At 40.0% G+C, this 16,951-nt stretch overlaps 1 protein-coding gene across 2 annotated transcripts; it reads right to left on the bottom strand.

The window, feature by feature from the left end:
- Positions 1-105: 105 nt before the first annotated feature.
- On the bottom strand, positions 106-16,103 carry ddx46 (DEAD (Asp-Glu-Ala-Asp) box polypeptide 46). 2 transcript variants are annotated; one of them, XM_030438395.1, is made up of 23 exons: positions 15,945-16,103; positions 15,509-15,679; positions 14,861-14,980; positions 14,388-14,475; positions 14,124-14,292; positions 13,535-13,776; positions 12,399-12,509; positions 12,004-12,169; positions 10,628-10,748; positions 10,089-10,264; positions 9,582-9,703; positions 8,475-8,553; positions 7,215-7,297; positions 5,072-5,236; positions 4,753-4,915; positions 4,217-4,410; positions 3,975-4,112; positions 2,816-2,965; positions 2,454-2,681; positions 2,025-2,243; positions 900-1,044; positions 719-792; positions 106-558 (listed from the first exon to the last, which is right to left on the bottom strand). In XM_030438395.1, the coding sequence occupies exons 1-23, from the start codon at positions 15,959-15,961 to the stop codon at positions 511-513; spliced, it is 3,189 nt and encodes a 1,062-aa protein (XP_030294255.1). In that variant the 5' UTR covers positions 15,962-16,103; the 3' UTR covers positions 106-510. The 2 variants fall into 2 exon arrangements, with proteins under 2 accessions (XP_030294255.1, XP_030294254.1); XM_030438394.1 differs by having other exon boundaries at positions 15,927-16,067.
- Positions 16,104-16,951: the final 848 nt, after the last annotated feature.

Raw genomic sequence — 16,951 nt, 5'->3', positions numbered from 1 at the left:
ATAATATACAAACGAAAGCTTGTTGAATAATTTAAACATTCAGTAAGGGCACACAGCATCTATTAGACCCGTTAATGCAAACAGCTGGACAAAAAAAACAACTCATTTCCTTAGCAACACACTGTTTTATTGTGAGGAAAAGTAAAAACATCTGGGATCTCTTAGTAAATGAGTGGTATGTTTTCTTGTACATACAACAGGGGGAAATATGACAACAAAAAAATAACATTAAAGAGAACAGGTCTTATATTTAAAGACATTACAAATGGCTCAATGACACCAGAGGTCTACACAGCATCAGGTCTGATGCTTTTGGTATTTATGGTCTGTCAATATATAAAATCAACTGAAACTAAGGAAAAAAAAAACATTCACTAAACTTAGGCCATTGGAGGAAACATTTTTAAAAAATATAGACTAAAATATTCTTCAACCACTTTGATGCAACAGTAGAGATGACAGGAGACTGGTGAGAGATGGAAACGCCTCCAGAGAGCCTCGCTTCCTCCTCTACAATACTTTGTACCGGCCTTTGCTCGTCGGCTGATACGAATTTTGCTAAAAAAAAAAAGGAGGGAAAAAGAGAATTAGTGACATCTTTCATAGATATTTGCTGAACACACACCTGCTCTACATATCTAGCGTCAGACAAACTCTCAAACGGGCTCCTTTTTATCTTGATATCAGCGTGACATCCATCAGTGTGATTGATACTTACTAATCTGATGAGCTCCTCTTTGATTAACCGTGTAATCTCTGTTTTGGCTTTCTGTACAGCCAGTTCATTTGCACCTAGACGACAACACATTAATGTACAGTATTAGACATCAGAGGTACATGAAATATTGGGAGATGCATTCTGGAAAGTAAAACTGAAATATAATTTCCCTGGCACATACTTTCAATAGCCAGGTAGATTTTGCGTTCTCCCTCCTTGGGCTCTTTGCCTGGAGGGAAATAGGTTCCTCTGATGGTGATGGCGGCTTCAGAGTATTCACCGATCCTCTGCAGAGCCTCTTTAGAAGTCACCTTCCACCTGGCCGTCTGAGGAAGAACAGAAAAAGACAAAGGAAAATAGTAGCATGATACCAAAGTCTTAACAAAAGTATTTAAACACAATCAGCAGTGACTTGCTACTAAAATACGTTTTTCAACATTTTAAAAAACACCCTGAAATCAAAATCATGTAATTAGTTTTTATGATGAGCCATGTAATCCAACGTTTTGATGGTTTCTCATGTTTGTCTGATGACAGTTGTGAGGCTGTTGTTTGTGTAGCCTCCACTGTCAATCAAATCACATCGACACATTCATGATGAACTGACCAAAATAGAATCTGGATTTATTCCCTTTTTCTCCTCTTCACCGTTTTCAGCGGTAACCCATAACAACAAATCTGTGGAATTCAGGGGGATTGTTTACTTGTAAAATGACAGAAGATATTTATTTTTCCAAGATAATGAAGGCTGTTTTTAAAATAAATAAATAAAACAAAAAGTATAGATTACAACAACCTAAAATGATCTCAAGCACGGGGAAAATAAATATTTAATTCTTAGTTCCTTAGCTGCACCACAAACTTTGATCTTAACACTGACAACTCGACTGTCTCCATGATGCACAAGGGGGCGAGATGTGTTAACGTTTTGAGCAGCATCTCTCTCTGTAAAATCTGCGGCGTTGTCGTCAAAGTTTGTGTGGGCCTGCTGATGAAACAGATTAGTTGAGTTTTCAAGCGCTAAACACTTTCACATATAAGATTCCTTGCTTATTATTTTTTGTGTCCTCATTTAATATAGGGTGGAATCTAGGATCAAATAAAGATATCTGGGACTGTCAAAGATACTTGATAAAGTGTGCTCCATAAAAATGAAACTTCGGATTTAAACCAAAATATGATATATATTATATTTCCTATTATCTGTGGCTCCTGGACACTTGTGAAGGCAAGTTGAACATGACTGAGTAAGACTACAGCTTGTGGTATTAGCAGAACCTCTCATGACAAAGCGCGCACTGCTGACCTGAGGGAAGTCGTTGATCTCCAGCTCCTCTTCGTATCTCTTGACGGTCTCAGCCTGTTCAGCCGCCTGCCGCTCCTCCTCCAGCTTCTCCACGGGGGTGTAGTTCAGCTTGGCGTTGATCTTCTCCGCCAGCTGCTCCGCGATGGTCTTGGCTGACACCGAGGGGGTCATGATGGTGCCTCCACGCAGGATTGCGTTGGTGGCCTGCTGCATCACGTCCTGTACAGGAAGAGAAAAACAAGTTTGATATTTGTTGGAGAGAAAGAATACAGAAAAATAAAACAAACCAAAAAAATGAAATAAATGGCAAAAGAAACGAGGCATTGACAGCGTTTGGATATTTCGAGTTTGTTCCTCTGGCTTTCCACGTCTCGCTATGAATGCAAACACACCTCCTGCACTGACACATTTAACCTCAGTTGGACCTACCTGAGCCTCGGCGCCCAGGTTCTTCTGAGCGTTGATCTTGAGCGCCAGCCTCTTGGCCATCTCCAGTTTCTGGATGTTTCCTGCAGACGTGGGTCCGAGGCCTGGCAGCCCTCCGGGAACAGATGCTGTTGAGGTAACGGTTCCTGCAGGGCCGGCGGCTGACCCAGGAGCAGACAGATCCTTCACCCTCTTCTTAGAGTTGAACATGCTCTCGATTTGCTCCTCAATCTGAGAAAAGAGAGATGATTCAGATAGATTTGAGCTGTGATATTATTAACGAGAATAATTTTGAAATTGTAACTGGGAAACATAAGATACCAAAGATTTGTTTGCCAGTACTGTGAAATTTAAATGTAACTCACATCCAGGGCTCCGTCCTCGTCATCAGAGTCCTGCAGTCCAAGAGCAGCTTTCTGCAGCTTCTTCCTCTCATTGGCCAAGGCATGCTCTGTCTCGTCAAACTTGAAACCTTTTCCTGAGAAGCCGCTGCTGCTCTTAATGGTCTTACCCTCCTGCATAGAAAAAGGACAGGAGAAAAAAAACAGTAAATCAGGGTTCGTACACATTTTTCAAGGTCAAATTCAAGCACTTTTCAAGCACTTTTAAGGGTCATTTACACAATTTAAAATACATATCTACAGGAATATATATACTCATGATTATTTTTTCAATTTTTATCACAATAATGTATCACAATAAAAAAGGGAAGCCACTTGGCGTTCTTCAGGTACACTTGCACCAGGACAAAGAGAGACCTGAGAGCACCCTGTAATTTTCTTTTCTGACATAAACTTTTATAAGCTTTTCGCTTATATATCAAAGTTTATTAATATCGAACGTGTCATCAGTCCAAATTGCATCAAATTCACCTTCTCCTCAGCCGTCCTTCTCTATTGCTACCAGGCTGGATGTGTGATGATTCACACACACACACTGGTTTTATTTCTCTTTGTAATAAGAAAACTATCCAGTCTGATCCCAATGTTGCCAAGACACAGAGTTATAATGTCAAGCACTTTCAAGCACTTAAGCTAAAATCCAAGCACTTTTCAGACCTTGAAAACACAACAATGAAATTCAAGCACTTTCAAGGAATTCAAGCACCCGTACGAACCCTGGTAAATTAATGTCTTTGTCAAGAGTTTCCAAATTATCAAACTGGGCCTACTTAATAATTGAGACAGCAGAGCTTTAACATATTTACATATGTTTATTTTTATACTGATGTACTCATTCTAAGCAAATCTTCTTGAGAGATAATGAGCAAATGATGAGTGCAATATGCAACAGTGAGTCAGTGCTCTGTAAGTGTAAAGGAAGCCAAGCTGGCTGGTTGAAGCATTTAAAAAAAGAAAAAAAAATACAAAATTTAAATCAAGGGACAGCTTCATTTTCACCATACATGAATTCTTATAATTACATTGGTAAAGATTTCAGAAATTCAAACAATTTCCTCCTCCCACTGCCTCATGATGCGCACACACTGTTAACTGTTTTAGACACCCTTTCCCCTCATCTTACCGCTTTCTGTTGGTCTTTGAAGGAGGCCCAAAGCTGCTCCAGTTCAGGTGGGACAGGAGAGCCGGACAGCTCCAAGGCTTTGATGATGTCACCAGCATAGCGTACCTGATCGTCTGTGATGAAGGTGTAGGCATAACCCTAAAAGAAGGGACAGAACGTAGAGACATACAAAGATATAAACATCCGTAGGCCTAAAAATAAGCGTCAGAAACACAACACAAATTCAGTTTGAAGAAGCCGACCTTGTTGCCTGCTCGGCCTGTGCGTCCGGCTCTGTGGACGTAGTCCTCATAGTGGTTAGGACAGTTGTAGTTGACCACCAGGATCAGCTGCTTGACGTCCAGACCTCTGGCTGCCACAGAGGTGGCAACCATCAGGCGACATGCTCCATTCTTAAAGTCATTGATGATGCTGTCTCTGTCATACTGGTCAATTCCTAAGAGTACAGAAGGAAAGGAATTTATGAAATACCAAATATTAGACAGGATTGTCCAGTGGCATTTCTTTCCTCATCAAGTTATTTCCAAACACAAGCATATTCTTCTTATGTTGAGGAATCCAAGCTCAGAAATGTTCTCTTAATCGACCATTGCCTCAGCAGAAATCTAGCCATCTTGCCCATGTTATCCTTAATGCCTTACTCTGAGATTAATACAGTTTACATTGACATTTTGGTGAAGTTCAGTCAAAAATGTTTAATTCTGGATAGAAACTTGTGAAAGGTAAAAACATCCAGCCAACAAGATGTTATGATTGCATCCCAAATGTGACCACTCACCTCCATGTAGGGACATGCAGGGGTACGAGGCTTTCATCAGGTCTTTCAGCAGTGCGTCTGCATGCTCCTGCTTGTCCACAAAGATGATGACTGAGCCCTTCTCCTGGTAGTGACCCAGCAGCTCCAGTAGCTTCAAGAACTTCTTGTCCTCATCAATCACCAGCTACAGAAACAATTGCAAAAAAAGGAGAGGGGGATATGGAGAGAGATGAGGATCTGACATGGACTGTGTTATCATAAAAAGAATAATATGTGATAATCCAAATATGGCCTATAAATAAAGCATTATTAACGAGATAGAGATGAAACGTAGATTTACCACGTGCTGTTCGACATCAGAGCAGACGACACTGCGGCCCCCCACCTGGACCTCAATGGGCTTGGCCAGGATCCTACGAGCCAGCGCCTCCATGGCTCTGGGGAAGGTGGCCGAAAACATAACCGTCTGACGGTCTGGACGCACATTGTCCACAATACGCATCACCTGGGAGAGGGACCAGATGGCAACTAGATGTTACTGAATTCTGTCAATTACATTTTTTTTTCTTTTTAGAGTATTTCATAAGAATCATAATAATAACAATAATAATACATTTAACATTTATGGGCTTTTAGACTTTATTTTTATTGGAAAGCTTGTACAGTCAGACAGGAGAACAGGTAAACAAAGATGATGACATGCAGCAACGGGCTACAGGCTGGATTCGAACACAGGCCGCTACTGAGCCTTCTAGAGCACATTCTCTAACTGGTGAGCAACCAAGGAGCTTTTTTGGGGGGTTCAAGTATTTATGCCATTATCAGGGTCCCAACACCACCTTACACATCAAAATGAAAGACTTTTCAAGGACTGTCCAGGCCCAATTCTGTCAAATGAAAGCACTCAACTCAACTTAGGTTGAGACACACGGAGAACAATTTAAGAAAACAAAAATCTAACAAACTTTAACATAATTCCTTGCACAAAGTATATAAATAAATTCAAGAACTTTCAATGACCTGTGTTTATTTATGTCTATTATTGAAAACTTTCAAAGCCTTGGTTTTTAATTCACAAAATTTCAAGGATTTCAAGCACCCATGGGACACCATCATTATACAACTAGTTTCTACTGACTATGTGAGATAACGGCTTACATGAAGACTGTTTAACATCATTGTTATGTAAATTAAATGTTTTATTGACCAATTCATCTTTGCAACTATGCTGGATTCATCAGTGTTTCCTCTACATTCATCTAAATCCCAGCCGCCGCTCCTTCAAATTTCTCTCTTTTATTTTTTTTTAATTGTCGCAAAAACACCACCGCCGCATCATATCTCCACCTTCACAGCAGAGTCCTGCACTGGGTCGGGTGTCTCGAGTGCTGAGGTAAACTAGATAACTATCTTGCTCAGTATCTACTCTTTGGAGAAGACGTTAATTACTTGCGAGAGCGCGGCCTTGAAAGTGACATCACGTCAAGCACCCAGGCACCAGGTCGGAGAGTCAGAGGAGTGTCATCTTGAGAATAGGGCAACGACTCACCGGAGAAAAGGTAGACTTATTAGCTTAAGAAAACTCTGATAGATTTTATAAGTTCAATAGACATTCGCAAAATATTGATGGCCAGCTAAGGTTATGTAACATATCGGTAGCTTAATTAATTGGGCCCGGTGCCAACTCAACTCAGTGTCGCTAATGTGAGTAAACTAACTGATAGCATTAAGCGAATATATACACGCCATGATGTATCTGCTGACTGCATCTTCAGATGAGCTTGTTCAAATATTTCTCAAAGAAGAGAAAGACACCTGATGAAGATGACGCTGGTCAGGTATCATTAGCCTTTTACTGACTCAAATGATGATGGTAAAAAATTGTGTTCACCCTTGTAATCAGATGTGATGTGAGTGTAAATTATCTAATGTTAATGTTTTATGTAATCGTATAAGACAAGTAACATTAGACAGGGAGGAGCAGTGGAACAAAGTGAAGGAGAGCAGAGTACAGCAGGGGGGGAGCCAAGTGAAGGAGCAGGAGAGCAAAGTGATGGTGCAGGAGAGAGAGATGAGAGTAGAGGAGAAAAACCTAAAGGGAAGCACAGGCTATCAGGCTGGGACCCTAAATTAAATTAAATCAAAATTAAATAAAAAAAAAAAAATATTTTATTGTTGTATTTTTTGTTATTTTTTATTTTTACATTCAGCCTTTAAAAAGCCATTTTCCATGCCAGCTATTCAATAAAAGGGGGGATTATGCTGGGCATAAAAGTAAAATCTGCAGTCAAGTCTCATTTGTTTATGCCGCCACGGCTCCCCAGAGAGCCTGCCCCCGCTGCTGAAAAAAATCCTAGAGGAAACACGGTTCATTATGTGTGTATTTCCAGTTTAACAGTTTTTGTTTTCAAAATTTTTAATTGAGTACCCAGGAATGTCAGCAGGAGATACAGAAAAATTATTAAATATAGTGGGACACCCACCTGTGGCTCGAAGCCCATGTCAAACATTCTGTCTGCTTCGTCCAACACCACATATGTAACTCTGCGCAGGTTGGTGACCCGACCTACAGACCGAGTGAGAGGAGCGAGATGGAAACAGTTAACCACAAGTCAAAGTCTGCGCTGCTTTCTTCAAAAAACACTAACTACCAAAAACAGACAGCCTTTTTCAGGATACAACTATTCAACATTACTTGACAAAATTTCAGCACATTCTTCTGAGAACTAGTTTCAACCGGCCAGGGTTTTATCTTTACTAATACTTCAAAACGTTTCTCTTTTTTTTTTTTATTTGTTTTTGGTTGACTCTGATCTTGCGTACCATCTCAGGGGCATGAGGGACCTGTAAAAGTCACAAAACAGCCTCAAGATACAATACAAGAGATGGAGCCCCATCAAGCATTATCTGACCAAGCGCCTTTTCACCTACAAGGGAAACATATTACAGATTACCTCGCATGTGTGGAAACACCAAAAAGCCCTTCTATTACAGTACAATGAGTGCTCAGAGAGTCATTAAAGATTCACACACGTACAATAAAACAGGGTCAGCAACAACAATATCACAAAACGATTTCCAAGTATTTCTTCACATTTTTATGCAAATGTTCAGCGCTGTGCAGGGCTCTACAATGAAATTTATTCTCAGGAGCAACATGAGCTCCAAATTAAAGATAATGAGGGAGACAGCTCAGATATTATGGATGTGAGATTTGTGGAAATAACTGGAAAATCTCCAGCTGTGCTTTGAATATTAAGATGCACCTTTATCTCTTCTAGGCAGTTTGAATTTAATCATGCGAGTATACAGTATGTAGTAACACAATAACATCGTAGAGCCCTGGCTGAGAATTCAAGCTACTCTGACTTAACATCACAAATTACATATCCTGATACAGAATGTTACAATACACTTATCAAACATTTTTGTCGTCACTGGCAAGTGAACAATGATCAAGTCACAAGTGTGAGGAACCAGAGGGAGCAGCACCAGATGCACCTACCTGCACTTGCCCTGATCTTCAGGAAACACATCACTGTCTTGTGGATATGACTGATCCCAAAGGTGGTCAAATAATGTCGACAGTTTAGTAAGTGGTACTGACTTGGATCATTATGTTATTTATCATACTGTTACATTTAATACATGCGAGGTAATGAGCAAAAGGTTCACAAGGCATTAAAAGTGCTTCACAGCCAATCAGAGTAAAGAAGTGAGAGGGTCCAGGTGTGTGAACTCACCGCTGTTGGCCCCCAACATGTCAATCATTCTTCCCGGTGTGCACACAATGATCTCAGCTCCTCTCTTCAGCTCAGCAATCTGGAAACCGACAACAACTGACAGTATTAATGCAATGTTCAAAGTCCAAATGTAAAAGCTGACGAAAAATAGCAGTTCTTACTTATTTTACAGAACATCTTAGTTGGAAATCAATGTTGCCAAGTTTGGGTTGCGACCAACCATTACTTCATTAGATTAATCTGCTGGTGTTTTTCTTCATTAATGAATTAATTGTTTCATCTAAAAGAGTACTTCGCCAATTAAGCATTGCACAAGTACATGATTGTCTGACGTTTAATGAAAATAATACATGGTGCCAACGATGCAACTTGACCACCAACAGATCAGTCAGAGATTTGGGTGTGTTATGCTTGTACTGGTTGAAGCTGACACAAGCCGCAAGCGATGAGGAGCGGGCTTCATAGGTATGTTAAAGCTCACTTTCCAAGTTTTTTAAGGGGTCTCCCCCCCCCCATTTTTGAACTGTGGTCTTTAGCCCAAGTGACATCATTTTTTTCTGTTTTTATGCGTTTACTGACCATGCCAAAGCCATTACTACCAGGATCATAGTCAGGGTAATGCTATGTGGTTTTCTGGATCACTTATACCAGTGTTTAGCCTCACAACTGAGTAGCTGGCATTACTGTTGTTTACATGCTCGACATCACAGGAGATTAGGCAAAGCGGTGCACTGTGAGATGATTATTGTGTGTGAAGTGCAGGCTTTGGACATTATATTTTTTCTTTACAATTTGGGAATTTTTGAGGGAACAGCCACATTCAGGAAGTCTGTGCTTTACATGAAGACACTGTTTAAAATATATATTCTAGAAAGCATACAAGGAGCGATTCTGATTCTGAGTTTGAATGCTTCAGCACTGAAGCCAGACTATCTTTTTAGACAGAGAAAAAGCCTGGTGAAACAAGAAAATAAAACAACAACTTCTCAGAGTTTGGTCAGTGTTAAAATTTTGATCTAAATGCGTCAAAATTGAATCACTGTAAGAGATTAAAAGCCCTATGTATCTAAAATCAAAAAGGTTTCATTATTGTGCGTGTGTGTTTACCTGTTCGCTGATACCCGTGCCTCCATAAACACACACCACCCTGAGTCCAAGCGGCTTGGAAAACTTCTTACACTCTTTGGTGATCTGCAGAGCCAACTCTCTGGTTGGAGTCATGATAACCGCTGTGGCAGAAGAAGGAAAAAATGAGGAGAATAGAGTACATGTTCATTTTTGAATATCTTTAGCACTTCTGTTTTCACAATATGTGTGAAAATTTGATGTAATATATTTTACCAAGAACATTAACTGAGATAAAATGAGATAGGATGGCTGATGAAGATTAGCGATGCTACTGAAGCACAAAACAGCCAGAGGGTTATTAAAATGAGTCCTATTTTAGTCTTCCTTTGACCTATATTTGGGCCTTAAACCACATCCTGCAATCCCAGTTCTTAATTTCTGTCTCAACCTACTTCAGTTATTCATTTATTCTATTTGAATATGATCAATAAAAACAGGAAACATTATTGTTAGAGTGATGGCAGTATGAAATGATTTATTCCTTACAGATTGGTCCCTCAGACTCCTCTAGAGGCCTCTGGTCCATGATGTGTCGGAACATGGGCAGAAGGAAGGCGATGGTTTTCCCGCTGCCGGTCTTAGCGATGCCGATGAGGTCTCGGCCAGACATGACGGCAGGGATTGCCTGAGCCTGGATGGGGGTGGGCTTGTCATAGCCGTGCCTACGTGCATTATAGAGAAAGGAATTTACAGAAATATGATGAATTGTTTTATGGTCAGAAGGTTTAAAATATTGCGTACAATCTGCATCTGATTTTTTTAAATTATGTTTATCACAAAAGACATGTCCTGTACCTGCAAATTCATGTCCAGTTGAATTTATTCAATATTTCAAAAACATGAGCTCCTGCACGTAAACCTAAATCAGTGCTTGAGCCATTTATACACAAACGGACTGCCACACTATCTTTTTAGGATCATCATCTTTTTTTGACTATCTATTAGCAAGATCACTGATAAATCACTCTCTTGCCACTCAAAAAACAAAGGTCATCACACTTGCAGTCACCATGAGTCAGACTCACTTCTTCATAGCGCTGAGGATCTTCATGGACACTCCACACTGCACCCAGGTCTTGATGGGTTTGGGACAGCCCTTCCCTTTGACGATAATCCCTTCCAGCTCCAGCCTGAATGCATTCACATCTGTAGTGATCAAAACATGCCAAAAAAAAGATGTTAAATAGGTAGTGAATGCTTATAAATAAAGATATTCTAAACAATACAATACATATGTGCTAAAGGGATTTTCTTGATTAACTGATGAAAAGTTGTGAAAACTTAAAAAGTAATTTAATATTTCCACCATAAATTAATAAAAAGGTGTGTGCAGCAGAGTCAGTGAATGCCTCATCGTAAAGCTTCCACGTGAAAACAACATTACTGTAAATTACAACAAGCACATAAGGCACTGCAGTGGATACATTTTTTGTTTTTTGTAATGTGATGTGTTGAATAGATGCAGCTCTTAATTTGTAGACTGCTGTAGTCTGATTATTTCTGAATGAAATGGGAATTTAAATGATGAAAAGTAGTAATAGATCATTGAGGATGCCACACAGAGATGCACGCAGAATTGTTTTGCATTCAAATCGCTGACAGCTGAATCATACTTGAATCGTGAGGCCACTGAAGATTCACACGTCTATTTAATAGATCACATCAATGCTCAGTAAGGTTGCTCTAATATACAAGCCTGATCCCTTCAGTTCTTGATGATTTAATACCATCTCTTATTGAAGCAGATGACTTCTGTTTGTCCTGAAATTTGTTTATTTTAATGTCGACAGAAACAATGTCAACGGAAAACATTTAATGAATATATTAAACCAAAATATGGATAAACACCACTGACGGACTAAATTATTGCCACTGTATAAACAGAACGAATCCTTCACTTTAGTTTGAAGACTGATATCAGTCTGAGCATTTTATATTACTTCACATATTGTCTAGCTTTAACATTTTTGACACTGTATCCACTATGATAGCTGAGTTTAAATATTTTCTGTCCCATTTCGCCCCTTAAACACAATCGAAAAAATTACTGAATGTGTCAGAGTTAAAGAACTTCTCCAAAACAAAAGTAAAAAAAGGTTTTCTCACTTAGATCAGGAAATATTTGATCAAAGAATAAGTAAACAGGCCTAAGAATATGCTCAAGTAATAAACTTAAACTTCACTTTTGATACTTGACATTTCATACACAGCCCAAATAGCCTGATAAACTGGCAGACATATCTCTGTACACACTGACAGCAGAAGCTTGTATTTGAATGTGTACAGCTAGATAACATTTGTACAACACACATGCTATATGCATGTCCTCTCAATTCTATGAGGCGTTTTTGTATTAAATACTCAGTGGTGGGAGAAGATCTAATCAGTTTTATTAACTGACCTTCCTGAGTCATCCTGGTGAGCTCGGGGACCTCCACATAGAAGTTCTTTCGGTATTGCTCGTACTGGATCTTCCCGTGGTCGACAGGCTCGAGGACCTTCCTCTGTTTGGTCTGGAAGCCCGTCAGAGCCGTCTGCAGATCCACCTCCTCCTCCTCTGATGAGTACTGTCAAACACATTGTTAACGTTGTGAATAGCTCGAAGTGTGTTCCATCAGAAAAAGTTTTGTGACTGATTAGAAGTTAAATCAGAATCTCTACTTTTTTCACGAAACAGCAAGAAATCATTTTAACATTTAAATATGAGAGAGGACTCATGTTGCTTTGGTAAAGGATAACTTTTAGCTGATGACAAAACAACAAAACATTGTTAGGGGCTACAAACAAAAAACTCACTTCCATAGCATCCTGGTCGTTCTCCATCAGCTCACCCTTCTTCTTGTGAGTGTGGGGTCCTTTTTTGGTTTTAACAACTGTCACCACTTTGGTTACTGTCATTGCTCCTTTCTGTTGAAGATTGAAACAACAAAACACATGCATGTGTTGACAACTGACAGTATAGAATGCAAATGTTTTACAGTCAATGCAAGGGTTTACTGACAGTGTGTTTTAGTGTGGATAACACACAGCTTGCATATGGTAAGATGTAGGACTTCAACAGCCTGGCAACTAAAACTAAAACTGTATATTTGAATTGATTGTATTTAAATGTGTGTACTTTTGGCTTTTAAATGACACCGTTTAATGCATATTTTGATATGTTCTTCTGTTTGCTCTGTGAACCAATTAGTTATTACACCTGTCTCTGTAAGGCTGCAAAAACAATGATACCTCTTTTGAAAGAAAGATCTTCTTTTTTTTTTTTTCCCTCATTAAACAACCTAGATACGCAGGTACAGAAAAAGTCACTGAACACGTTCCAACACATTTGTAATTATGTTGAATGCTGTGCAGCCTTGGGTTAAAATCGGATTGTCCATGTGTTTTAATTACAGTTAAAACAATTTCGCAAATTGACTTTGGATATTTAATCATTCTAAACACATGGTATCAAAAATACTTTGATAACTGTGTACAGTAAATTAGGGTGACAGGATGTGGTTATCAGTGTTTCTGTGGTTCTTTCCAGTTTCTTATAGAGGTCAACCATAATCCTAATTATTCAAAGTTTTTTTTGTTTTTTTTTAAGTACTTTTTTGGCCTTTTTATGGCTTTATTGAAAGTACAGCTGAAGATATGACAGGAAACAGGGGGAGAGAGAGGGGAAGTGACATGCAGCAAAGGGACCCGGGCTGGGAGTTGAACCCAGGTGCGCTGCAGAGCCTCGGCACATGGGTCGCGCACTCTACCAACTGAGCTAAACGGCGCCCCTTATTCAAAGTTTTTTAAATGATTAGCTGCTACTTGTGGCTGCATGTGAAATCGCCCTTTAACACCCTTTAAAAAACAACATTTTATAACCATGACAACATTTAACATCAGAGGACTGGTCCTCAGGCTTAAGTGATGACGCAATTTCCCCTCACACTTACCTTATCGTTTCCTTTCATGCCTCCCATGTTGAACTTCTTCACCTCCTGTTTCACCTCCTCCATGTAGGCGTCCAGAGGATCCACATCGTCCTCCTCGGCCAGCTGTTCCATTGGGGTTTCCTTCTCCTTCTCACCCTCCTCTGTCTTCTCCTCCTTTATCTCCTTCTCTTTCATTTCCCCCTTTCCTTCCACCTCTTCATCGTCGTCGGCCTCCATTGGAGCTGAAATATCCTCGTCATCGTCTGCAATGAAGAGTCAGATGCAATGTAAGGCTAATGTTTGTGCTGATAAGTTTATCGTGTTAATTAACTACTTACAAATACCTAACATTTGCAAGTAAAAAACAGTAAAACATAACAACTTGTAATGGGAAATAATAATAATCAAAGGTTCAACTGACAATCAAAAAAATTCTTAAGAAGTGACAGCATTTTGGGGAATCAGGAGAATGTGCCATCTCATTTATTCAGCAGGGGGAATTGAACTCAAAATTTTACACTTCCAGAACAAATACTCTAACTACAGGATAAATTTAACTGAGTTACTACAGCTCACTCCTAGTAAGTTGTTTATAACAGTGCTTCCTCACCATCATCATCCTCCAGGCTCCACTTCTTGCCCTGCTTCATCTCCTCCAGTTCTTTCTTGATCTCTCCGATGTTTTCGATGGCCTTCTTCCTCTGCTCTTCCCTCCACTTCTCCACACGCTCCTTCCTCTTCCTCATCTCCTCCTCCAGCTTGTTCTGGTCAAAGTCTTGCTGCATGGCAAAAAAATTAAGATCATAAATATTTCAACCATCTACTATATGGTGATGTTTAAGAGGTTATCAACAACTGAATACATGGCACTTACATCTTCAACTTTCTCATCCTCTTTCTCCTCTTTAATCTTTTTCTTGTCAGACACAGGATCAACGTTGTCTTTCTCTCTGCTCCTTGACCTGTGGGAAAGATGGCATCAAAGAGAATAGGGGTAAAAGGGTAGCATGTTAAGATTAATGTTGATTTTGAGAAAATTTGCAAGGCTTTTGACAGAAAACCTACTTATAACAATCATATTCAAGTATGTTATCAAGAAGATTGTTGCCGTTTCATAAAAAGGGGTAAACTACCTTTATCTGTCACCAATGGTTGCTGTACATACAGTATCTGACTCTGTGCGAGCTGTTTTGACAAACTTCAATGTGTCACCTTGTGTGTCCATGTGTGCTTCTAAAATATGAACGCTGCACCAAAAAGATGCATTTATTCATAAATTACACTCAATGATTTCAGGTGTTGCCGTCACTGTCTGTCTTGATATTTTTAAATATATATAAGCCTCACTTTTCCTCTCTTCTGCTCTTGCTGGGGCTACCAGATCGGGACCTCCTTGCTCGGGTCCTGCTGCCCGACCTCCTCCTCTCTCGGCTCCTGGACCTCCTCCTTTCTCTGCTCCTGGAGCGCCTGAACAGCAAAGACATGAAAACATAAATAACAGAGCGCGACAACACTGATCCTTTTCACTTTTTAATCTCAACTGATTTGACGATTGTGCACACAACACAGGCCCAATCCACCAAAAACTGTTTACTGTAATCAACACAAGCATCTAAAAGTAAAACTTCATGATGCCTGCTGCAGATATCATGGTTTATTATGTCACAGGTACAACAAATAAATATGAATCTAGTTGTGATGATGCTGCAGCAAAACAGTTCTCTTCCATGCCTCTTCTTCAGTCTTATATAGAATAAATAGCACTGCACAAGTCAAAACTGCATGAAACTGATAAAATTGAAAGCAAACATTGAAATTGTAGTGAAAACAACACGAGGTCTGAGATTTCATCAGCGCTTCACCGGAGCCCTGTAAAGTTGTAAACACAAACAGACCTGACTCCACTTGCAGCCATGACACCATTTCTATAAACAGCTGCAGTTTCTCTCTTTGTCACTCATGTGTTGCCAATAAGCGACAGCACAGAGCACCCACCTGGCTCGTTTTCTGTCTCTGGACCGGGACCTGCGGCGGTCCCGGCTCCGTGACCGCTCTCTCCTGCTTCGGTCTCGGTCCCGCTCGTCTTTCTTGGAGCGTTTGTCCGGGGAGCGACTCTTTGATCGGCTGCCTGACCTTCCACGAGACGCCGAGCGCTTCCTGTAGTGTCTGAAGACCAAGCAGAATAACAATCATCTTAATTAATAGATAGTTAGAATTTTAGATAGTTACAATTCATATTAATTGAGACTCCGCGGATATGTGGGATTGACTGCTGACTGATATGCACCAACATCAGACTGTCGTAGCTAGCATGCTAATCGAAATTAGCCATCGAAATTAAAACGGCTTAAATTTAGCAGCCATAGCAGTTAGTCACAGTCGGTTCAAGTGAAGATAAAAACAGTTTATTGACCTGATATTTCCGACATACCTCGACTCGCGCCCCATCGCTATTCCACCAAGTTAGGTGTCTTAATAAAACTCAATGTAGTTAACAGAAAATGACGACTGTAGTGCGGTAAGCGGTTGTTTGTGCCTTTCAACCTGCACGTAAGAAAACTGCGACACTCCAATGCACAAACTCGTGCAGTGACCAGCGTAGAGCGCCACCCCGCGGCGGGAGGTCAGAACACCAAGAGGAACAGAAACAGGTAGAACCACAGACCTCTTCGGATCTGAGGTGGCACTGGAACAAACTTCAACCAATCAAACAAACTTTATTTATATTGCACCAAATGCAATGCAAAGTGCTGTACAAGTGCTTAAAAAAACATGGTATATTATGAAATCAAAAACAGGTGTAGAGAATAATGCACACCAATTGCAATGAAATGAATAGTTAATAAAAGATTAAGAGTAAAATATAGAAAGCAATACAGATTATAATATAATATAATATAATATAATATAATACAGAGTCCTGCAGGGGTCTTATTTTGCAAACCCGCACCCGCCCATACCTGTCGTACTTAAAACTGCATCCGACCCGTTTCCCGACAGTAGCACAAATTACATTCCGCACCCGAGCCGACCTGCTATAAATTGATACCGACGCCCTACCCGCACCCGAAGCAAAATTAGACTGACGCAATTTTTAAAAAGGAAAGTAAGCCAGCTAGGGGAATGGGAGTTCTGGGAGGGTGCAAGCACACATGAATGAGTTCATATGAAATATACATGCTTATCATTTTGAAATGCAGGCATATTTTTGTAGATGTGTCGCTAATGATTTTTTTGTATTGTTTTTTTTGCACATGACGCCATGAAAATGACAATCACAAAACCTGACCCGCGCTCTGTAGGCGTCCCGATCCGCACCCGTGTCTGACACAGGACATTATTTTTCATCCGTTTCATCCAAATTGTGCGGGTCACCCGAACCCGTGCAGGACTCTGATATAATATAATATAGAAATGCATTTGTGTGATGCAGTCACA

The sequence above is a fragment of the Sparus aurata genome, chromosome 13, assembly GCF_900880675.1.
Source record: "Sparus aurata chromosome 13, fSpaAur1.1, whole genome shotgun sequence".
Classification (NCBI taxonomy): Eukaryota; Metazoa; Chordata; class Actinopteri; order Spariformes; family Sparidae; genus Sparus; species Sparus aurata.
The sequence above is the reverse complement of the archived record's forward strand: the minus strand, read 5'-3'. Positions and strand labels throughout refer to the sequence as shown.